The sequence below is a fragment of the Chenopodium album genome, chromosome 15 (genome assembly GCF_948465745.1).
Source record: "Chenopodium album chromosome 15, dcCheAlbu1.1, whole genome shotgun sequence".
NCBI lineage: Eukaryota > Viridiplantae > Streptophyta > Magnoliopsida > Caryophyllales > Amaranthaceae > Chenopodium > Chenopodium album.
Window position 1 is genome coordinate 36,208,652 of NC_137848.1, and position 25,059 is coordinate 36,233,710.

The window sequence follows — 25,059 nt, forward strand, 5'->3', positions numbered from 1 at the left end:
ATATTCTCAAAAGATAATATCTTATACTATGTAATATTCTTGATATCTTTATTCGGTGAAGGAAAAATATCTTCTTATATTTGTAGAATAAGATAGTAATATTTTTATATTATGTTTCATACCAATTACAATTTCAAAGAAAAGTGGGGAAAAATCAACTAGCAACAATTTCAAAGTAAAAACACAAAATAAACCTATCTCAACGATCACCGAGATCTATGAAGTAGGGGTTCTTAATTAAAGCCAACACAAAGTAAATCTAGGATTAAGGTGTTACCACAAAGATTACAAAGTGGCAATCACAAAGAAATCAATTAATCACCAAGATTAAGGAGAGAGAAAAACTCATTGATTTCAAAATTAAGCAAAAGTTTTTTTAAACAACAAACTTAACCCTATATATAGGGCTTTATAGACAAAACCTAGAATTCTTGAATTACAACCCTGTGATGAAAAATGAAAGGCCAAGATTATAAGCAAGATAAGGAAAAAAAAAGATCAAAACTCGTTACGAAACAAGGGGTCTAGAGCGATCGCTATAAGGGGTTGGAGCAGTCGCTCCAAAGATGTGAGCGGTTGCGCCAAAGCTTCAGCTAAGGATCCCAATTCCGGATGGAGCGGTTCCTCCAAAGGGTGGAGCGTTCGCTCAAAAGTTCTACCTGGATAACTCGATTTCAAACACACATAACTTCTTCATTTCTCGCTCAAATTGGGCATGTGACCCGTTGTTGGAAAACTCTTGGACTCTAGTTTCATTTCCAATTTGAATCACTCGAAAACTTTCTTGTAACGAAGAAGATATGGCTGATTGAATTTGAGTATTACATTTTTTATCAAGTAAAAGATTTTCTTTCTCATCCTTGTTCTCATACTTCATCTTCAACCATCAATTGTAAAATTAAGACACAAGGATCACTTTTATTTACCTAAGTCACGTTACAAAATAAGGAATATATCCAAAAAGTAGATTGGAGCCATAAATACCACTGAACGAGTCATATAGCCATATAACTCATAGACTTCAAGGACGTTCCCGCATCACTTACACTATTTATTTATTTTTATTATTTCTCACTCCCATTAATTATACATTATATTACTTCTTCCATATTACACAAAGTATTGGGTGAGGCAAGCCTCACCCAAACATTGGTTAGTCCACCTTAGAGCTGGCAATCCTGACCTGACCCGAATAACCTAACCCTTGACCTGAAATTGACCCGAAAACGTACCCAAAATTGACCTGAACACAAAGCTAACCCGACCCGAAGAGGAGTTGACCCGAAATTGACCCGATACCCGAATTGACCTGACCCGAAATTGACCCGATACCCGAAACAACCTGACTCGAAGTGACTCGACCCAATTTTGACCCGAATTGATTAACCCGAACGGACGCGAAACTCAAAGCGACCTGAATTATACCCGAAATGACCCGACCCAAAATTAACAAATACTCCATGCTCAAAATGACCTAATTAATTTAGGGCTTCATTACTTTATTCGAATAATCACTTATCGAAAATAACCAAAATTAAACAGTATAGTATTGTGTGTATAATATTGTTAAAATGTGCGTGTAATTTATTACTCGTAATTCATAAGAGTTCCATTTGATTAGGAACACTAATTTTTGTTATTGTTATTATTACTGTTACTCTTAGCTTCTTCTTTTAAGTATTACATTGAATTTTTTTCCACTATTCACTTTATCTAATTTGAATTTTTGACCAATTAATCAATGATAGTGATCAACTGATCATACATACGAAACAATAAAGTCTTTTGTATATAGTACTATTGGAATTATCTAATGAATATAATATTAATATTCAATTGACATACTTTATACTTATTGATAATTATAATAATTATTGGTCAAATTTCTACGTCAACATAGACGAAAATTTCCCTGACTCGAACTCAACCCGACCCGAACTCAACCCAACCCGAACTTGACCCGATAATTGGACTCAAAAACTGACCCGACCCAAATTGAACCAACTCGAAATGACCCGACCTGAACTCGACTCGACCCGAAGTGTTGACCCGATACCCGACCCGACCCAAATTACCATTGACCCAAAACTGACCTGAAACCCGTATTGACCCGACCCGACCCGAATATTGATTGACCCGAAATTTACCTGACCCGAGCGACCCGTTTGCCAAGTCTAGTCCAACTTAACCTTTCTACAAACACTCTCTCATCTTCTTCCTCATTTCCTCTCTTCTCTTTCTATTTTCAGCACACTTGATAATCAAACCTTAACAATGATGAGATTGGTATCTTCGATAGCGAGAAACTCATCGGGATCAAAGATGTTATCCATGGAGGAAAAGTGAGAAAGTTTAAGAGAATTGAAGAGGATTGAGAGGAGAGAGAAAATAAAGATTGTTGATTAAATTTGTCCATGATTTATACTTGAATTAGCTTGGGGATAATTGCTTGAGATTATCGGATTTTTCAAAAAATGGCCAAAAAATCAATTTGGGGCTTTCTTGTGTTGTGTATAATTGTTGAGATTAATTGTCTTATGTGATTGTATGTTGAATTGTGAGCGTTTTGATAACAAATGCATGTATTTTGGTTGAGAAATGACCATGTTATGTTATACCCATGAGCTTAGTACGTGACCTTCAATGGTGGTTTCTCCATTGTTGACCTTTTAATTATTTTTATAAAATAAATTATATTGTCTAGATAATATCTCGTATTAGTTCCATAATATCTGCTATTAGTTCAATGATTATTACGTAGGTTTCATGATATTATCTGTAGGCTTGATAATATCCTATATTGGTTCTATGATATCATCTATAAGCTGGATGATATCATCCATTGTCATTACCTACATGATATATATATATATATATATATGATATCATTTCTAGGCTGGATGATATCCTCTACTAGGTTAAGTCCCGTGTCATGCACCTTATATTTTAATTTTCATTATTAAATTAGCATTATATTTAATTTAAAAATTTCTAAAACTATTGTGAACAATTTTTTTTACCAAAATATAGTTATTTTCTTCTTATTTCATGTCTTTACAAAAATCTAAATATTAAATATCACGTGAAAGAGTTGTTTAGTACTTTAGTCAAATGAGTAATTTTAAAATTATTTCGAATGACTAATTTTACAAAACGGCCGGTAATTAGCGACTGATTATCATCTTGACGGTCAGTAAATAGCGACTGTTTTTAAAAACATTCACTAATATTTCATTTTATCAACTGATTTGACGCCCGTCGGTAATATTGATCACTAAAATTGTGTTTTCTTGTAGTGGTCTTTGATCGTATGAGTAATTTTAAATTTTCAATGACAAATGATGTATCCTTTTTATTTCTTACTATTAATCAAAGAAGTATTTATAAATTATATACATAGCCTTTTTTTTTCCCTAACTTAGTAAGTAACTAATTATTCTTGTCAAGTATATGAAGATTATATATTCTTAAATTAAAACATCTCAAATATTGCGTTTTTAAGGTAATTATATGTTGCCAAAACACATACCTGTAGTAGTTGCATATCCATCTAGACTGTAAAAGATCTTAACTTATTTTATATGGTTAACTATGACAATTATTATTGTATGTAATAATTTCCTAAAATATAAAAGTTTTAATAAAGTATATTTAAAAATAAATAAATAAAAATAAAAACTAAGGACACACCAGAAATTGACACGTGTCATTGCTGGTTTGTCTTTCAGTATATAGTATTGATTAGTTTGTTAGATGCATGATATCCTTTATTGGTCATATGATATCGTCTATTGTATCTATGATAATCTTCTATTGATTCTATGATGTCCTCTATTGGTTCCATGATATTATCCTAGATAATATCATCTACTGTGTATATATATATGATATCATCTCGCCTATAGATGATATCATTTGTCTGATCATTGATATCCTTTATTGGTTCCATGATATCATGTATAAGTTTGATGATATCCTCTATTGGTTATATGGTATCATCTACAAACTGGAATTGTTGTTTTAAGGCTTGACTCACCAAACTATTGGTGAGACAAGCCTCACGCAATACCTTCTTTTCATATTATATGAAACATTTACTAAAAAAGGATGCTACATATTATGTTCAACAAATGTTTTATTTCTTTTTCAAGTTGTCATCTCTCTATATCTCCTCATCACATGTATCTCTATCTTTCTCTTTCTATTTAACATTTACAAATAAATTTTTCTTTTCATTTTAACACTCATAAATAAATTTTGCCTAAGAGTCCATGTCGAGGCACTTATTGGCTATTACGCATACTATGAATAGGAGATAGTAAAAAAAATATTCTTTAGGTCCCCTCCCTATAATTTCTCTAGTACTATGCAAATCCTACTGTAGAAATTATTATAAACAAAAAGTGTACTACAAATAGAGTAGTAAAGGCTAATACTTCAGTCAAGGTCTATACAGATAGCTTAGAAGCGATTAACTTTATCCGACGACCGAACAAAGCGCCATAGGAAGTTCGCAGAATAGCACAAGATATCCTTTGTCTTTGTCTCACTTTTTCTTATTTCTTTTGTAATAAAGTACCCAAGAATGTCGTCATCAAAGCCCACCAACTAGCGCAAAAAGCTAGAAGGAAGAAATGGGCCTAGGTATCCTTTCTTGGCTAGCTTGTTTGTCCATTGTCAAAAAAAGAAAAAAAGAAAAAAAAAAAAAAAAGTTTGTATAAATTGTATTAGTCATTCACGACTCAAATTATTAGAGGCTTAGAAGTCCTCATCGGCGTGTTGCCCATCATCTCCTCAAGAAACACAGTAAGCACCAGAACTCCAGAAAATGTCAGTCATAATAAAGTAGCAAGCAAGCTACACAAAAAAACTGCTTAAAAATGGCGTATTCAACCGCTCGTCGAACCCTCACAACTCTCCTAACTCGAACATATTTGCGCAACTCTTCATCACCTTCTTCAATTCTCTTTCCCAACACTCAATTTTCTCTGTCCTTCCTTCAAACCCATTTCCAACCCTTGCTTTCTCCCAATTCAGCTCCGATTCAAATTAGGCCCAAATCAACCGGGTCGGGTTACTCGCCACTCAGTGACCCGTCTCCTAATTGGACCAATCGTCCCCCTAAAGAAACCATCTTATTGGATGGTTGCGATTATGAACATTGGTTGATTGTAATGGAGTTTCCTACTGATCCTAAACCTTCTAATGATGAAATGATTGACTCTTATGTTAAAACCCTAGCTCAAATTGTTGGCAGGTTGGTTAATTTTTCTGGGTTTTTGGTTTAATTGCGGTTTTTGATGGTTTTGATTAATGGGTGTTTTTGTTTTTTTTGGTTTGTGGCAATGAGGAGGAGGCAAAGAAAAAGATTTACTTTGTTTCAACTACAACATATACCGGGTTTGGTGCTTTGATATCTGAGGAGCTATCTTACAAGGTTAAAGGTAATCGAATTCGATTTTTGGGGGTTTAGGGTTTAAGCTATGCTAATTTTATGTGTTGATTGAATATGTCTAATTTTGCAAGGCAATGTCTCATATTATGTTTATGAGATAATTGTAAAGTTCATTTCATGATTTCTATGATATAATCTCTCAATTGAATAACAAGCTTTGTATTCTGTTAATTTCTGGTGTTGATTAAATATGCTGAATTTTGAAAGGGAATGTCTCACATTATGTTTATAATTAGATAATTGTACAAATTTTAATTTTATATGATTGCAAATTATTCATGGGGTAGAATTCCCGTTTGTAGCATGTATAGTACATTTCATGATTTCTATGATATGATTTCTCAATTGGATAACAAGCTTTTTTATTCTGTATCCTGTAATTCGTTACGTTATACCAGATGGCTGTTAGGTTGTGAGATTTTGAAACCTCTTCACATACACAGCATTTAACAACAGCAATTTGAAAATGAATGATATGACTTTGTTCTGAAGTTTGGTTGTAGTTTTGTTTCTTCATTCTTAGTTACAAAAGAGATCAAGATATGAGCTGCCATTTACTGGAGTGCTTATGAAGGAGACTCGGTAGTTTCAATGTTGTTTTTGCCTTTTTGGTATCTTTCTTTGACAAATCAGAGGAAATTTCGGATTTCCTAATTGTGTTTTTGTTTTGTAAATTTTTTTCTTGTTTGGATTGGGTTGTGAGTAAGTTAAATTGCTTTTATCTATGAGCTCTATACTCCTATTAAGTAGTTTGCCAGCGGAATCTTGATCAGAGTTTGATTGATCTCATCTGCCATACCCACTGCAGTTATTTTCACTAGATTTTATAGTTAGTGTGTTGATTGGGTCAAGTAATCAACATTTGGTTTGTTCTTTTTGTGACAGCCCTACCTGGTGTCCTTTGGGTCTTGCCTGATTCTTATCTTGACGTGCCAAATAAAGATTATGGAGGTGGGTAATAAATGCAAGAGATGATCTCACTAAACATTCTTGTGTCGCAATTTTTTTCATTTCATTATAGCTGTTTATAGCTGAGCGTTTGGCTTTGATCTGTAGGGGATCTTTTTATTGATGGGAAGGTTATCCGAAGGCCACAATATGATTATAGTGAGAGGCAGCAGAATAGTAGACCTAGGTCTCGTCTAAGGTATGATAGGCGCCGTGAAAAAGTGCAGAATGCGGGTAGAGCACCGATACAGACTCAACAACAAAGTTGGACATCAGACAATACGCAGCCAATGCAGCAGCCAATATCGACAAATGTGCCAGATACAAGTTAAAGTCATGGCTGCTTCATGGAGAAAAATCAAAAAATCCTGGCCTAAATTATTACGGAGTAGAAAGTATACTAAATCACCATAGGGACTATTTGATCTTTTCAAGTGGTATGTTTTTCGTTTAGCCCATTTTAATATATAAGTTTGAAGTAGGATTTTTTTTTTTTTTTTTTTAATTATAAATTTTCTGTGTTATCCAAACACTGACCGAATAACCCCTATAATATTGACTGAATAACTCCTAAAGCACTATTGAAGTAACTCCTAATGGCTGGCCACACCGGCAGTCACATATAAAAATTTGTGTAAGTTTGTTTTTTACCTCTACATAGGCAAAAAGTAGTATGTAATTATCACTTGTCACCCTTTGTTAAGAAAAGATAATTTGATTTTTTAAGCCTATAAATCAAATAAAACATGGGTTAGAATAATACTAATACTACGATGTATAATTCATAAATTTATTAAAAAAAAAACAAAAAAAAATCATGCCTAGATAGGGTTAATGATAATCATTAAATAGATTTTCGAATGTGTTGGGACTCTTGGGAGTAGTTAAATACTGTACTTGTTCACATAATCACGCCAAGTTAATTTTGCAAAACAAGTCCAATAATTGCAGCTTAGATGGTTTAGTAAATGAAAATACTTGGATTGTGACATGGTGTTCTGTACTTCTGTATATATACGAACCCACCATTCTACGTATTTGTATAGTTTCGGAAGTGGTTGGGTTTTATTTTCGAAATCACGGAATCAATTGGGAATTGGCACAGTTACTAAGAGAATTGAGCTAAATGCCCTCCAAGGTCAAGAAATATTCTAATCATGTAGTACTACTACGAAGCTTAACACGATCTATATGGTTGGCCGTTCACTGCTACGAAGCTCAAACACGAGTAGCTAGCTTGAGACGATCCATGTGGTTGGCAGTTCACCGCATGTGCCCCTTTTTTTTTAGAAAACAGAGGAACTAGATTAGATAATAATCGTAAGTGTCAAACTGTTTACATGCCTCAGCCTAAGTACAACTAACACCTCCATAGACTAAGGTGGGTTCAAAAGTGGTGTGATAACACCCGAATTACATACTTGGTTAGAAGACTTGATAAGTTTGTTGCCAAAATAAACATTGTTGCTATTACATAGATCATTGACACTGGAGGCACAATCAGCATACAGATATTCAAAACATTGTCAAAAGTCCGTTCATCCCTAGTGGAGGGTGTTAGAAGCAGCATAGCTTGCCTAGCCACCACATCTGCTTCTTTGACTTGATCCTTGGGTCCCTTGAACAACTTTCCCCTTAGTATCTTTCTTAACAGGTCCCTGCAAAACACTGTGGTTTCCCATTTCATCAAAGCCATTGTTTTGTTGATTAATTCCCTTCACAGCTCTCTGACAATCTGAAATGATATGAACTTCATCTCAAACTTCTCTGATTGTACATGCTGCATCAGTAGTGATAGCTATAGTTTCAAGCCCATGTGTGGAGGGCAATGCTTTTCACCCAATTGTTATACTGGTCCCTGCAGATATAAGCAATGCTAGAGGTACAACATTATGGTTAAGGTTATGGTTATGGTTATGGTTATGGTTGGTATTGGGGGTTAGAGGAATAAAGACCCAATAAGGATAATTCAATAGCCTAGGCTTTTGCAGCATTGATATGGTTGGGGATAGAGGTAGCTTTCTTGTTAAAAACCCAATCATTTCTTCTTAACCACATTCTCCAAGTTAAAATGGCAAAAATTTGATTCTGAGGGAGATTGAGAATACTATGGTGAGAAGACAGGTCAAGATTTTCACAGAGTATGGTCTATATGCTACAAAGTATGAAGAGATTGATTATGATTCTATTTAGGATTTGTGAGTGTTGCTTCCCTTAGCTTAATATGTGAAATATATGTAACAAAAACATAAGGTGCTGCCATAAATAAAATTGTATAACAGTCTATTAATAATCTAATATTGTAACACTTATTTAATTACAAGGCAATAAATACACATAAGTAAATCTTATTGCAAGCTTAAGAAAATAACACACAAAAGACTACTACTTCAGAGTTCTCATAATGGCCTAGAAACATTGATTAATTAATTAACCCAAGTAAAAAATTTCCCTTTGTGAATCATTTGACTGGAATCTGCATGAAGCTTCTGCTAGCCGAATCCATGCTTAATGATCGACCCGTAGCTATGCCCTAAACACCACCATGACCGCCATTGATATAGTAATAAGCACGAACCTACACAAGACACAAATAGGGATCGATCGACTTAGCAGTTAACTACATCAATTTACTAAGAAGCCAACCAGGAGGGGGCCATAAAATCTTGGCGAATGGATCAACCACTTTCCTATCGGAAACAATTTTTGTATCTTGTAAAATGTAAAATGCAAAGCAATCTTCAAAATGTTGTTCAATTGGCCACTCTTCCATTCCATCCTTGTCATCTATTAGATCTTCATCTGCGCTAAAGAATAGTAAGTGCTTAGTAAGTAGCTGTGACCAAATGGCAAAAGAATATAGTTACCTTGAGACCAGCTTAAACCTTCCACTGCAATTGAGAAGGTCACATAGTCAGTAACATAGAAAACACGATCTTTTAGGTTCGAGACCACCTTCCAAGTCCATCCCGGATTATCATTCATCCCACTGTGAACCTCCAACTTATGAACTCCAATATTTCCGGGTGACTGGGGTTCTAATGAATAGTAATATTCTATATAAACTAGATAAAGCCGTCCATTCGATTCAACTAAATATGTTAAAATGTCTGAATAGCCATAATCTAACTCTATTGTGATGAAATTCCTTACCTCATAAGTCGTGGGATCAATCATTATTAACCTCAAAACTTGTAATTGTACGGGATAGTTGCCGATACCGTTAAGGAATAGTCCCGGCCACGTGGAGAGCTGCTAATGACCACGTAGGCACCTGCTGTTCACAAAGTCAACTTGCCACCTATATTGATAGATGGCAATAGCTTGGTTATCTTTCTATAAATACCCAAGCATGTTTCATTAGTAAGGTACAATCTTCTCTCTCTCTTACTCTTTCATTCATCCTTCTCATCAGATTGCTAGCTTTAGCATCGGAGCGGTTATCCCCGAATAATCCCCCGGGTTAGCTAATTTGTGCTGACTGTGCAGGTGCTAAATTAGACGGTAAACCTTTACCAACATCAGGACTCACAATACCGGTGCTCATCCGGAACAATTGGCGCTAGAAGGAGGGGATAGTAATAACTTCTATCGTCCAAAGAACCTCAAGCAGTCATGGAAGGAAACAACCAAAACACCGCAGTAATTCCAGAAACTGAAAAATCGCATCTATGATGCCGGTATCCTTAATACCGGGGCAAGTAAGGTAGTGACCACTCAACCAGAGATTGTGGTGGAGGACAAGACCCACTTAATCCCAAATGACCCAGCAAACATGCCAATGACACCTAAACAACCTCGAGCACTCACCCCAGACCCCCTAGCTGAGTTCACTCTTGAGGAGCTAGAAATAACGGCCAAATTCATGCGGGTGATGTCTCGAAAGAGAAAGGAGGTCTATGAGGCGGCTGCTTGTGGAATAAGGGGATAAGGAGTGTAGTCTATGCTCCATTTATTAATTTAGAAAGTCATGTCAACTAGGTAGCACCGTAACCACCCCGATAACCCCGTGAGGTAGCCTAGGCAAGGACAGAGTCGATGAACCGAGAGCGTCAAGCTCCTCAAGGGTGCGGTTTGGAGACTCGGAATCTTACCGGCAGGACGCTAGTAGTAGACCGCCAAGGCACGAGGCCAGGGCTGTGGTCAGGCCGAGAGTGTCCCTATTTACTCAGGGGATCCTCGATCAGCAGATGGAAAAGATAAAAATGTTGTCATGTACGTATGATGGCAAAGAAGACCCTAAGAGGTATATAGCGGCCTTTGAGAGCCATATACTTCTTTATACCGACATAGATGCGGTGTGGTGGAAGGTTATTCCGACGACATTGAAAGGAGCGGCCTCGGATTGGTTCTCTAATTTGGAACCTGGTTCCATTGATTTCTTTGAAACTCTAGTAGAAGTGTTTACGGGAAAGTATATCAGTAATAGCCAGGAAGAGGACATTAGGAGAGCTTATGGCTGTTAGACAGAGAAAGGATGAGTCGTTAAGGGACTTCATCAGGCGTTTTAACAACAAGGCTAACACCATACCAAAGTTGCAGCAGGAGATAGCCGTGATGGCTCTCTTGAATGGTCTGTGTGACAGTGACTTCAAGAAGTACATGGCCAGGAAGTCCTTTGCGAATTTTGGCACAGCGTTCAGCAAATCACATGAGTACATAAAGAAGTGAGGAGCTACTGAAAACTAGTAGCCAGGTGGACTTAGCAGAACCAAGCCGACGGTAGAACGATCATGCAACGCCTGATGCTCGCACCGGTTCAATAGGTTGGCCATTGCAGCAAAATTAGCAAAAAGCGGGCAGGCTTGGCAAAGGTTTAGGTTGGTATAGTAGTTATACGCAACTGAATACGCCCACAGTGGCAATCTAATCAGTGAACCAGTAAAGGGAATATTGGAATAGGCTAGCTTTCATGGTGACTAAAGGTCGTGATGTGAAAAAATATTGCATGTTCCACAGAGATGTGGGTCATTATACCGAGGAGTGCATTCAGTTGAAGGAGAATATTGAGGATCTCATTCGTAAGGGATGTTTATCTCAATATCGGGCCCAGGCGGAGCCGAGCAGGTAACAACCCTCTTATACAAGGCAAATGGAATACCGAAAGCAAGGAGACTCATCCATGCAGGATGACACTTACCGACAAGGTTATGCGCCGCCAGGTCACAAAATCACCATAGACGTCATTACCGGTGGGCTTGTGCATGGGGGCTTCGTTAGCGGAACAAAGAAAAGCTTGTTGGAATATAAGCATATCGTGAATGCCCTAGGAATAGAGGAGCGACCTCGACCTGCTGCAATTCCTTCCGTGTCTTTTTAGAGGCTGATGTCAAGGGTGTTGTCTTCCCACATGACGACCCGTTAGTATTGATACTTAAGGTCAATGGGTGCGACATCAAACGGGCACTGGTTGATGGGGGAAGCTCCGCTAACATCTTGTTTGCAAAGGCTTTTGATGCCATGATGATAGGTCGGAGATATTTGACGTAAGTTTCATGCCCTGTTATCGGTTTTAATGGTTTTACAGTTAGGCTGAGGGTAGCATAGCTTTGCAAGTTCGAATTGGTGAGGGTGTTGCGGCTAGAGACATTATGATAAAGTTCCTAATAATTGATGTACCATTAGCGTACAATGCCATTGCCGGCAAACCCTTGATTCATGATATGCAGGCTGTAGTTTCGAACCATCTGACGATGGTGTATGTGTCAAATACCGACAAACCAGAACGTGTAAGGGGGATTCAAACGATGGCGAGGGAATGCTAAGTGTCGGCGCTGAAGCAGCCAGGCCGACAACCAATTGTGGACCCAATCGGGCAGAAAAGGGAACAAACTTAATCCACGCATGACTTGGCCATGGAAAACTTTGATACACGATGGGTAACGGTACCTTGCCCCTCGCCAGGGGGAAAAACTGATGAGGTGGACAGCCTGAAGTTCCGGGACGGGTAGTGCGAGTTAGATCTGACATGGATGTCGACACACTATTCCATTTAGTGGAACTCTTACGGGAGAATGCAGATGTGTTTTCCTTTTCGGCAGATGAAATGCAAAGGATTCATCCCGATGTAATGGTACACAAGGTAAATGTAGACAGACGAACAAGGCCGATAAGAAAGAAGAAAAGGAATCTCTATAGAAAAAATTGAAGCAATACAGGCTGAATTCACAAGTTGTTAGCAGCAGGGTTTATTGAGCCCTGCACATACCCTGAGTAGTTAGCAAACGTAGTAATGGTGAAAAAACCGTCAAGAAAGTGGAGGATGTGCGTTAACTTTACTGACTTGAATAAAACTTGCCGAAAAGATTGCTACCCGCTACCCAGGATAGATAGGCCACGCTTTACTGAGCTTCATGGATGCCTTCTTGGGATACCATCAAGTTAGTCTATATGAGCCTGACAGAACCAAAGCAGCCTTCATCACCGATGCAGGAGTATACTGCTATAAAGCAATGCCGTTTGGGCTACGAAACGTAGGAGCAACATATCAAAAATTGGTAGACAAGGTTTTCGCAAATCAGAAGGGAAGGAACGTAGAAGTATATGTTGATGACTCGATTGTAAAAAGCCGACTGGCCACAAACCACGTTGCGGATCTAAGGGAAACCTTTTAGACCCTTCGACACTACCGGATGATGTTAAACCCAGAGAAGTGCGTCTTCGGAGTTCGGTCAGGAAAGTTCCTGGGTTTCATGGTCAGTGAAAGGGGAATAGATGCAAATTCCGATAAAATTGAGGTCATCCTTTGTTTACCATATCCGAAATCAATAAAAGACATACAAAAGCTTACCGGTCGAATGGTAGCACCTATAAGGTTCATTAGCAAGTCAACTAATAAGGCCTTACCATTCTTTGTAGTGCTACGGCAAAACAAGATGTTTGTGTTGGAAAAAGAGCAGACAAAAACGCTGGAGGTAGTGAAGAGTCATCTAAGATCCTTACCGACAATAGCTAGGCCGGAGAAAGGGGAGAACTTATAGTTGTATATTTCCGCATCACCAAAGACGATAGTGGCCATACTGTTAGTAGAACGGAAAAAGGTGTAATTTCCCATTTATTTCGTGAGTCATGTTTTGAATGCTGTAGAAAGACGGTTTCCCCTGGTTGAAAAAATAGCATATGCAGTGGTCATAGCGGCGCGAAAGCTACGGCCATACTTTGACGCAGACACGATCGAAATTCTAACAAATCAACTGTTAGAGAAGTCTCTCCAGAAGATGGAAACCTCCGGGCGTTTGCTTAAATAGGCAATAGAATTGTCAGAATACGCAATACTCTATAGGCCGAGAGTGTTGATAAAGTCCCAGGTCTTGTCTGATTTCATTGTTGAAACATCTTATACAGAGGAACAAGAAGATGTTGGTTTATAGAAGGTCTTAGTTGACGGCTCCGCAGCCTCAACGGGTTCTAGGGCCGGTATAATCATGATTTCTCCACAGGGGGATGTATTCGAGTATGCCATCAAGTTCAAATTCAAGGCCTCGAACAACGAGGCTGGATATGAAGCAGCTCTAGCAGGAGTACATCTATGTATAGCCGCTGAAGCAAAGCGAGTTGAATTTTCAACAGATTCACAATTGGTGGCAAGCGAATTTAGCAATGAATACGAAGCTCGAGAGCAAACAATGATCGCATATCTGGCCAAGCTTAAAACCGTAATGGCCGAGCAGGACCACTTTGAGATTAATTTGGTTCCATGTGCTCAGAATGCGCAGACACCTTCGTGAAATTAGCTAGCTCAAGCTTCAATGATCTAGAACGCATAGTAATGGATGAAATTTTGGACAATAAAAGCATTAATGAGGAAACTCCAAAGGAGGTTAACTGTGTTGATGGAGGCCGAAAATGGTATGATGACATACTGGCTTATAAGTTGCACAACGTTGTCCCTACCGATAGGATTGAGGCACAAAAGGTAAAGAAAGATAGTATTTGGTACGTCATGTTCCGTGAAATGCTATACAAACGGGGCTTCTCACTATCGTTGCGAAGATGTATAACAACGTACGAGTCTGTCCGGCTTGTGAAGAAATTCACGAGGTTGATTGTAGAAATCACGCCGGTGGTCGATCAATGTCCTTGGAAGCAATGAAAATGGGATACTTTGCATATCTTGACATCTCGTCTGCCAACGATCTCTCGAATGAGATGATACTTCCTCTCAACATGTTTGGATTTGAAATGTGACCTTGGCTCCTGTGATTGAGCAATGGCGTCATTGTTCTCAGAATACAATTCAAATCCTCCTTGAGCACTTGGTACAATAATGTCCAGGTCAGTACGGAACTTCTTGATCCAAACTTCTTCCTTAGCTACTTCAATCGCAACCAAATACTCAGATTTTGTCGTAGAGTCTGCGACAGTGCTTTTCTTCGAACTCTTCCAACTCACTACTCCTCCATTCAGAAAGAAAATTTACCTAGACTGGGATTTGAAGTAATCTCTGTCTGTTTGGAAACTCGCATCCGTATAGCCCTTGACAACCAACTCATTTTCGCCACCGTATACTAGAAACATTCCTTTAGTCCTTCTTATGTACTTAAAGATGTTCTTGGCAATTGTCTAGTGTGGTTCACCTGGATTTGCCTGAAACCTTGATAAGTGACTTTTATGTCACTTTTAGGGTATTTTTATGCTTATTTTTCGGTTTAGTTTCTAATAATTTCCTTAGTTTTACGCTTTATTTTTCTCTTTTTCTTATTTTCCTTATTTGATCTTTATTTTGTGTATTTTAGTAGTTTTTAATAGTTTTAGTTTATTTTCGTAATTTATTTTATAATTCTTAATTTATAATATTCTTAGTCTAGGTTCTTGTTAATATTTTTCTTCTCGTTTTCCTCCTTTTATTTTCTTTTATTTTCTTATTTGTTTTCTTTATTTATTTAATTTCATTTGATTTCATTATTTCTTTTAGTTTTAATATTTTATTTTACTTTAATTTTATCCTTATTTTATTTTAGTTTAACCTTTTATTTTACTTCGTTTTATTTTATTATTTTATATCCTACCCTTGTTTTTGTTCTTGGTTGTAGGCGTGTTCGGTTTGATGCTCAATTTTCAAGTTGAAATCAATTTCGGATTCTCAATTTTGAGTCATATGTAAAGCATCAAGTAGCTGCCACCTAAACCTTCACCACAACACATCCTAACCTCCACTACACCAAATTCTCAACCCATCTCCCCTGCTTTCCTCAACAGCACCAATAACTAACAGCCCATTTCCACTGTTCACACCACCGTCAAATAACAGCAGCAAAACCAACTCCCAGCCACCGCAATTTACCACCTCTTCCAACACCCAATTAGCCACGCACCAACTCCCCACCAAACAACAGCAATAACCACCCAAAACGCAACCCCTGCTCCAACCTCTCACGCATCTCACACCTCCAAATTCGCACCTCCCTCCACACAAACACCACCATTTCACCCATTCAAGCCAGGAAAACCCACAACAGACCCACCGAATTCACCGGCACCGCAACCACCTTCAGCCACCAATCACGACCGCCGCGCACCACCCCCTGCTTCGCAACCAAAAAATTACAGCAACAAAGCACCAATTCAGCCCCAATTTCGACACCCTTTAGAGCGGGCACTCTGCTTTATCAAAGCGGCCACTCCTCTTTTATTCACTTTCTCCAATTTGAGGCAGAATGGAAGAGCGGACGCTCCGATTGGGTTGCGCGACCACTCCTTATTTCCATTTAAAAATCACGTGACTTACTCGTGAATGCTTAAGCAATCCTCAATCAATGGCTATGATTTGAGGTCACCTAGAGGTGAGCTTTGAGCCGTTTGATGGTGTTGATTGAAGTTGATGATGAGGGTTGATGATGATGATGATCGAAGATCAGAGCAGCCATGAGAAAGGGGAATCGGGGGGAGGGGGGGGGGGGGGGGGGGTCTGATTTATTTTATTTCGTGGGTTTTGTGTTTTGGTTTTCATTTTTTTTATTTCTCTTTCCTTTTTACTTTCTTTATTTTATTTTAGTTTTGTTATTTGATTAATTTGATTAGTTTTATTTTTCTTTTTATTTTCCTTTATTTTAGCTTGTAATATAAATACCCTTTGGGGTTTAATACTCTTGGAACAATTAATTCACCTTAGATTAGTTTAGCCTCTTTTATTTTCTCTCTCTTAGGGTTAGTTTAGGAGTCTCTCTCTCTAGTTTAGGAGTAGTTTTAGAGAGGGAAAGGTTGGAGTTTTGAGAGGTTGAAGAAGCAATTTGTGGATTCTTCTTCTCATATATCCAATGAGTTTTTCTAACTTTCTCTCATCTTTATTGCTTTCCTTTAATTCTTGTTTTTGTTATTTCTTTGTTGATTAGAGTTGTTAATTAATTTAATAGTTTGATTTTATCTTTGATTATAGTTTTACCTTGCTTTTCATGTTCTTTACATCATGTTAGTTTAGATTTTATTCTAGGGGATTAGATGAAGATTATGTTGATGAATTGAATGATTTATTCTGATTTGTATGCAATTGATTCTTGATTATTGTGTATGGATATGCTTATATGGATTAGAATCTTTCTTGCTAATTGATTCTATGTTCTTAATTGTGCTTTCAATCAATTGTGCGAAAATGAGTTGTTTGAGAGTCTAATTTCTTCCATACCTATGCTAGGCTAGTTGCATGAGAGTGATTTAGTTTAGTAGGATAATTAACATGCTTAATTGCGCGAGAGTGAGTTGAGTGTGTTGATTGTTCCTAATTGAGGTCATTTTCATCTAATTGCAATGTTGTTGCTGAATGCATTAATGTAATTGGATTCCACTTTCCCTAGTTTTAGTTATTTTCTTTAAATAGTGTTTAGTTGAATATCTTTCTATATCTCGATCATCCCGTAGTCTAATTAGCATAGATTGATACACTTAGTCTTCGTGGTTCGACCCTTTACTTGCCACTAACTAGTTTAGTGTAAGTTTAGGTATTATAAATTTCTAATTTGGTTAGGGTTAGTAGTCCCAACGACCTTTTAACCTTTGACCAAACCTGCTATACATGCTAAGGGAATATGCAACGTATGGCCTTGTACATATCATGGTATACATAATGGACCCCATTGCAAAAGCATAAGGTATACCAGCCATACTTCTCAACTCTTCTGTCTTTTGAAGGCACTGAGCTTTACTAAGCGTAATATCATGAGACATGGGAAGAAATCCTCTCTTGGAGTCGTTCATCGCAAACTTGTCAAGAACCTTATCAATATAAGTCTCTTGACTTAGTCCAATAATTCTTCGAGACTTGTCTCAGTGGATCTTGATTCCCAAAATGTACTCAGCGTCACCCAAGTCTTTCATGAAGAAACAACTCATCAACCATTCCTTGACTGACTCAAGCATTTGTATATCATTCCTTATGAGCAGTATGTCATCTACATATAAGACTAAGAAAACTAGGCTGCTCCCACTAGACTTCTTGTATAAATAAGGTTCTTCTTTGCTCTTGAGAAAACCAAACTATTTGATCGCCTCATCGAAATGAAGGTTCCAACTCCTTGATGCATGCTTCAATCCATAAATGGATTTCTAAAGTTTGCATACCCTTCTAGGATTTTCTAGATCTTTTAAATCCTATGTTGTGTCATATACACATCCTCCATCAAGAACCCATTCAATAAGGCGGTTTGGACATCTATCCGCCAAAATTCGTAATCGAAAAATGCAGCAATCACTAGAAGAATGTGAATAGACTTAAGCATTGCTACTAGAGAAAAGGTTTCATCATACGTACTCAATACCATGAATTTGTTTGAACCCTTTTGCAACCAGTCTGCTTTATGGATGTAGACATTTCCATCTTTATCTATTTTGATCTTATAGACCCATTTGCAACCAATAGGTTTGACCCCATCAAGCAAGTCTATCAGGGCCCACACTTTATTTTCAGACATGGATTCCATTTTGGATTTCATGGCCTCAAGCCATTTTTCTGAGTTAGGGCTTGCCAAAGCTTGCTTGTAGGTTGTAGGTTCTTCATTCTCCAATAAGAAGATTTCAGAATTTTCATTTAGCAAAACATCAACAAACTGTTTGTTTCTGATTCAACTAGACCTACGTGGGTGTAGACACCTGATTGTGTCTCCCCAAAAACCAAACCCAGTCATGAGTATCTTTAACGTCACTGATTATCGAGCAAGGTAAAATTTTGAAGAGTCTCGTAAAATTCCTTCTTTCTAACCTTTCTTAAAATGTTTTAATTCAAAATAATTCATTTTGTATTTCCAAAATCATTCATTTCGCATCCTATTCATAAAAAATGTACAATCTAATTTAGTTTGGTTCATAATCTAGGTCCAATAAATTTGTAGTTGGATGGGGTTAAAAAGAGTTTTCCCAACGATATATTATAAGCTAAAATCTGAGTTATAACCAGGAAGTTATGACCAAAATGCTAAACTGGGCCCAAACCAAGCCTTAACTACGACCCAATGATCATGTGAAGAGTCCAATACCTTAATCCCATTCCTAAAAATTTATTAAGAGATTCTAGGAGACTCTAGAAGGTTCTAATCTATCCTTTTCAAAAGATAAAGATCAAGAGTTTGAAATTGAATAAAACTTCTCTTTTTGAAAGTCCTAATTCTATTAGAACTGAAAGACGTTGAAAGAAATTAAGATATTGTTTTCGTGCATCATAATTTTTATCCAAATCTTAAATGATTGGATAGTCCTTGAAATTATATTTCCAATGATATAATATAATTCTAATTCCGAGCTATAACCAAAAAGATATGAACGAAATACCAAACTTTATCCAAAATCGTCACCCTTCCACTATTTTGGCCATATCTTTTATTCTACAAAGGATTTTAATCTGATTCAAATTGGGTAGGAAATTATACTTCAAGAAATTTCCAACTAAATATTATTCATCTTATTCTGATTTAGGGATCAAAAGATATGATAAAAATAAAACCGCAAAAAAACTATTTTGTATAGCGCCGCGATGAAAGGAGTTTTAATCTAGTTCGAATTTGGATCGTTTTTTAATCCTTAGACCCTTTTTTTTCCTTAGAAATAGAGGGCATATCACCCCGTTTTCAATCATCAACAAACTATATTATCAACAATCATAATCTCTTCCTCTATTAAAGTAAAAGCTTATTCTTTCTTTCTTTCTTTATTTCTTTCTTTCTTTCTTTCTCTCTCTCTTTCTTCATTTTCTAAGCCTAGCCTAAACAGATCAAACACACATCCTTGATTCTTCTTTGATTTGATAACTATTCCTCATTCACAAGACTCGAATATACATAGCCAAGCTCAAAGTTGCCTAAGACCTCGACGTGAAACGTTAACAATTCTAAGGGTTTGGTCCCAAATCCATATTTCAATTCTTATTTGATTTATTCGTCTGATTTAATATTTATTGAAGTTTACTAACGTTTGTATTATTTTAATAGAAAGGGGTACGAGATTTCAAAGTAAGTAATTTAATTACTTAATTATTCCTATACAAATCATGCTTTGATTATTTTATTATTTCCTAGTATCATGTTAGGACGCTTTTATGCTTTCCAGTATCATGTTTAGGATTAAAATTTGAATTTTATTTAGTGACATGCTAAGACTTGTTATTAATCATGTTAGTATCATGCCCAAGGTCTTGGTAATATTATGCTTTGGGAGTATTATTATGACGATGATGATTTGTTGTGTCACTTATTACCTTACCTGTTCATGATATTATTGTTATTGCTTGATCACGCCCTCTCTTGCAGGTTTAAAGGGAATTTGTACTTGAAATCCCACTTAATAAGATAATTAATGATTTTATTTAGGCTTAATATAATTTTGATTCAAGTGATTGCCAATAACAGATTTATTTGTGCAATAATAATCAATCAACGTAAATTAAATATGCTTAAGATTAATTTATTGATTGTATGTTGATCGAAAAGCGCGCATGAATATTATAACAATAAAGTAGAGGCTTATTTAGGGCAGGTTCAATATATTTTATGTTGGATTCGTACCATCATCCCCGAATATCCAGTTATGATTCAGGACCACTATGGAGTTAGCGATCTCTGTGATCGTGAATGGGGTGTAACCTTCATACCCATGAATGGTTTACAAGTTCCTAAAACTTGTTGGCGACTCTTTTACTCTAACTTTTTTCCTTTTGGACGCCACCATGCTTAAGTGCATTATCACAGTGGGGCTCAAAGTTGATGTTTGAAATAATTTCGTAGAGTTTTTGTCGACTCCACTGGGAAGGATTTCTGTATTAGTTCCTAAACTTTATTTTGGCAATTAATTTAGAATGAGTGGATGAGACTTGAAACGTTCTAAATATTCATGTGCGTAATTTTGATTAACATTTTGGCATAAGCATAAATAGGCTGCATTGGAAAAACCAGCCATAATGCGTCAAAAACATAGGATTTTTACACTTAGGAAAATTGGGAAATATCTTTCACAATTAAAATCGTAAAAATACTACAAAAATCGGAAAATTCTGAGAACATAAAAAGCTGGCGCGAAGTGTAGGAACTTTCACGAGACAACAGTGGCCATCACCGTGCTTTGGCTTCATCGTTGCACGATTGACCCTATTTTCTCGCGCCGAGTTCTTTAAATATCGAGCTAGGAATCTACCTTCTTGTTTTGGCCGATTCTAGTACTGTTTGCCCGATTCTACTTCCTGATTGAGTTTTTCCTTCTTTTCTGAAACCTATTGTAGACACCCAAATGTGTCTCCCCAAAACCAAACCCAGTGATGAATACCTTTTGCGTCGAATGATTATCGAATGAGGTGAAAGTGTGAAAGGTCAAGTGTTGCAGTTGGTTTTTGTTAAATTCTTTCTTTCTGTTTTCGAAAACAACTCTATGAAAACAGCCAATTCAGTTTAGTTTGATCCACGACAAGGGTCAAATAATAGTGTAGTTGGATGGGGCTTGCAAAGAGCTTTCCAATGATATATTATAAGCCCAATTCCGATGAATAATGAGGAAGTTATGGCCAAAATACTAAACTGGGCCTGGTTTGGTTTTTACATGCGGTTCAATGATCTAGGGGAGGGCCCAATGTTAATTATTATTCCTAAAGTTATTAGAATTAATTATAGTCTTCTAGAATTCTCTAGAAGGTTCTTTTTAGTCCTAATAAGATTAGAATTAATAATTAGATTTTGATAAAGTTTTGTTTGGAACAAAATATTATTTTATGAAAGATACGATTTCAGTTTTCATACGGACTTTACAAATCGATTTTGATTGATAAGTGGACTCCGTGTTTAAAAGCGCGTGGGAATCCAGGCTATCGCCAAACGACAGGCCTGTCGCCAAACGACAGGCCTGTCGCCACGCGACAAGCCTTGTCGCCACGCGACAGACCCTATCGCGTGGCGACAAGGTCGGTTTTGCATCGACATAGTGGAATTTTATTCCTTATCAAATTCTACTTATTTCCGGACTGTTTTCTTATAAATAGGGTCCTAAACCTCCGTTTTTAATCAATTATCATCAACAATCTCTCTCTTTCTCTCTAAAGCTAGAAGCTTTCTCTCTCTCTATTCTTTTTCTAAACCTTCCCTCTTACAAAATTCCTCATTCATTAGATCTAGACACACCTAGCCAAGTTCGAAGTTGCCTTCGCCCTAGACGTGAAAGGTTATAATTTCTGAGGGTTTGGTCCCTAATCTCTATTTCAATTATTTAATTTGATAGTTTGATTTTATATTTTCCTTGAAGTTACTAACGCGTGTATTTTGTTATTAGAAAGAGGTACGAGGCATCAAAGTATGTAATCTTGTTGCTCTATTCTTGTAGAAAGCATGTATAAATTTGTTTAATTCCTAGTATCATGTTAGGATGTTATTATTGCTTTCTAGTATCATGTTTAGGGTGTCTTTTACTCTTTTCTAATAGCATATTAGTACCATGTTAGGGCTAAAGCTTTGATCTTTATTGCTTAGTGACATGCTAGAATTTGTTATTAATCTTGTTAGTATCATGCCTAGGATCTTGCTATTAATATTATGCTTTAACATGATTATGATTATTATTATGATGATTGTTATTATGTTGCTTGATATATATTGATCACGCCTTTTATGTATGTTTAAAGGGAATTTGTACTTGTAATCATGTTTAATAAGATAATTAATAATCTTGTTTAGGGTTGATATGATTATAATTCAAGTGATCACCAATAATAATTTTATTTGTGCATTAAATTCAACCAACATAGATAAACAGGTTTAGGGTTAACCTATTGATTGCATGCTAGTCCAAAGGCGCACATGAATACGAGAAGAATGAAATAGAGGCCTATTTAGGGCAGGTTCAATCTCTTTTAGGTTGGATTTGTACCTTCATCCTCGAACCCTATTTGGTTCAAGACCTTTTGGAGTTGAAGATCTCCTGGATCGTTAAGGGGTGTAATCTTCACCTTGCGAACGGTTTACAAGTTCCTAAAACTTGTTGGCGACTCTTTTGCTCTAGCTTCCTTCCCTTTGGACGCCACCATGCTTAAGTGTATGATCACAGTAGGGTTCAAGTTTGGGGTAATGCTTGAAATATTTCCTACACCTATATGTGTTCTACATATGGCTTTAGCCCTTGGGAATTCATGCTCCATCTACCTAATCGAACGCTCCGTGCAGCGACGGGTACATCCGAGTTTGTGAATTCACCTAACCATGGAAGCAAGTCTAACTTGTGGGGTCTTATCCATACGCGCCAACCATTCATAAGGTAAGGCTTCCGCGCGATGCATCCGGACTCATAACATGGACCCTCTTTGACTACCATAATCCTTGAACTTAAAAGAACTAGAGCCATGGTTAGGTTGCAAACTCATTGCATCATTGTAGGGAATATTTCAAGCATCCTACACTTGAGCCCCACTGTGATCATACACTTAAGTATTGTGGCATCCAAAGGGAAGGAAGCTAGAGAAAAAGAGTCGCCAACAAATTTTAGGAACTTGTAAACCGTTCACGGGTGAAGGTTACACCCCTTCACGATCCATGAGATCGCTAACTCCATAGTGGTCCTGAACCATAACTGGATATTCGAGGAAGAAGGTACAAATCCAACCTAAAAGAGATTGAACCTGCCTTAAGTAAGCCTCTACTTTATTCTTCTCATATTCATGTGCGCTTTCGGACTAACATACAATCAATAGGTTAACCCTAAACCTGTTTATTCTATGTTGGTTGAATATTAATGCACAAACAAATCTATTATTGGCGATCACTTGAATTAAAATCACATTAGCCTAAACAAGATTATTAATTATCTTATTAAGCGTGATTACAAATATAAATTCTCTTAAACCTGCAAAAGATGGCGTGATCAAGCAATAACAATAATATACCAAGCAACATAATAATATTGACATAACAAATCATCATCATAACAATCTCAATAAAGCATAATATTAGTAGCAAGATCCTAGACATAATACTAACGAGATTAATAAAAAATCCTAGCTTGTCACTAAACATTAAAGATCAAAGCTTTATCCTTAACATGATACTAACATGATAGAAGAAAATAGGAAACAACCTAAACATAATTCTAGAAAGCAATAAAAACATCCTAACATGATACTAGGAATAATATAACCATGCTTTCTAAAGATATAACAATAAAACTACTTACTTTGTTGCCTCGTATCTCTTTCTAATAAAAAAATACACACGTTAGTAAATTCAATGAAAATACTAAATCAAACAATTAATTTAAATAATTGAAATAGGGATTTGGGACCAAACTCTCAGAAATTATCAACCTTTCACGTCTAGGGCGAAGGCAACTTCGAGCTTTCTAGGTGTGTCTTGAACTCGTGAATGCGGTATTGTGTTTGAAAAAGCAAGGCTAGAAAGAGAGAGAAAGAATAAGATATTGCTTAAGAGAGAAGAGAATAGAATTAGATGATTGTTGATGATCAAGCTTGTTGATGATTAAAACGGGGAAATATGACCCTATTTATAAGAAAAATAGTCCGGAAACGATCAGAAAAAGAACGAATCCAATCTGGAATAAAACTACTTCTGTCGCTGTGCGATAGGGTCCAGCGCCGCGTGACAGCGTCCAGCGCGGAGCGACAACTTTGTCATGTAGCGATGTTTCACGCGTTTTCTAAAATCCGTACAGAGTCTTTAATCTAATTAAATTAGACTAATTAACGTCTGTACTTATCTTTTAAAATCAGATTTAATTCTTTTAAAAACACTTGTTTTATTCCAAATAAAATTCTTTATTTTCTAAAAGATATAATTATTAATCCTAATTCCACTAGAACTTAAAATAACCTTTTAAATTATTCTAGAAGATTAAAATCATTTCTAATAATTTTAGGAATAATAATTAATGGGTCCTCCACTTGATCATTGGGCCATATAAAACCATTTCAGGCCCAATTTAGTATTTTGGCCATAACTTCCTCATTATTCATCGAAATTGGGCTTATAATATATCGTTGGAAAGTTCTTTTTGAGCACAATCCAACTACACTATTATTGGACCCTTATCATTGACCAAACTAAATTGGGCTGGACATTTTCATAAATAGAGTACATTTCGAAAACAGAAAGAAAGTATTTTTATTAAAACAACCGCATCACAAGACTTTTCACACGTTCACTTTGTTCGATAATCAATGATGTGAAGGGTATACATCACTGGGTTTGGTT

The 25,059-nt window shown here is 36.6% G+C and overlaps 1 protein-coding gene across 1 annotated transcript; it reads left to right on the forward strand.

Annotated features, from left to right (window-relative positions):
• Positions 1–4,880: 4,880 nt before the first annotated feature.
• Positions 4,881–6,884, forward strand: LOC145581107 (multiple organellar RNA editing factor 3, mitochondrial-like). Its single transcript, XM_081638172.1, has 4 exons — positions 4,881–5,257; positions 5,323–5,444; positions 6,341–6,406; positions 6,512–6,884. The coding sequence occupies exons 1-4, from the start codon at positions 4,881–4,883 to the stop codon at positions 6,733–6,735; spliced, it is 789 nt and encodes a 262-aa protein (XP_081494298.1). The 3' UTR covers positions 6,736–6,884.
• Positions 6,885–25,059: the final 18,175 nt, after the last annotated feature.

Excerpts from the sequence above, each read along its gene's own strand:
- LOC145581107 (XM_081638172.1), top strand. The coding sequence starts at position 4,881 with ATGGCGTATTCAACCGCTCGTCGAACCCTCACAACTCTCCTAACTCGA. Across the intron at positions 5,258-5,322 it reads CTAGCTCAAATTGTTGGCAG|TTTGTTTTTTTTGGTTTGTG; the intron begins GTTGGTTAATTT and ends TTAATGGGTGTT. Across the intron at positions 5,445-6,340 it reads GCTATCTTACAAGGTTAAAG|CCCTACCTGGTGTCCTTTGG; the intron begins GTAATCGAATTC and ends TTTTTGTGACAG.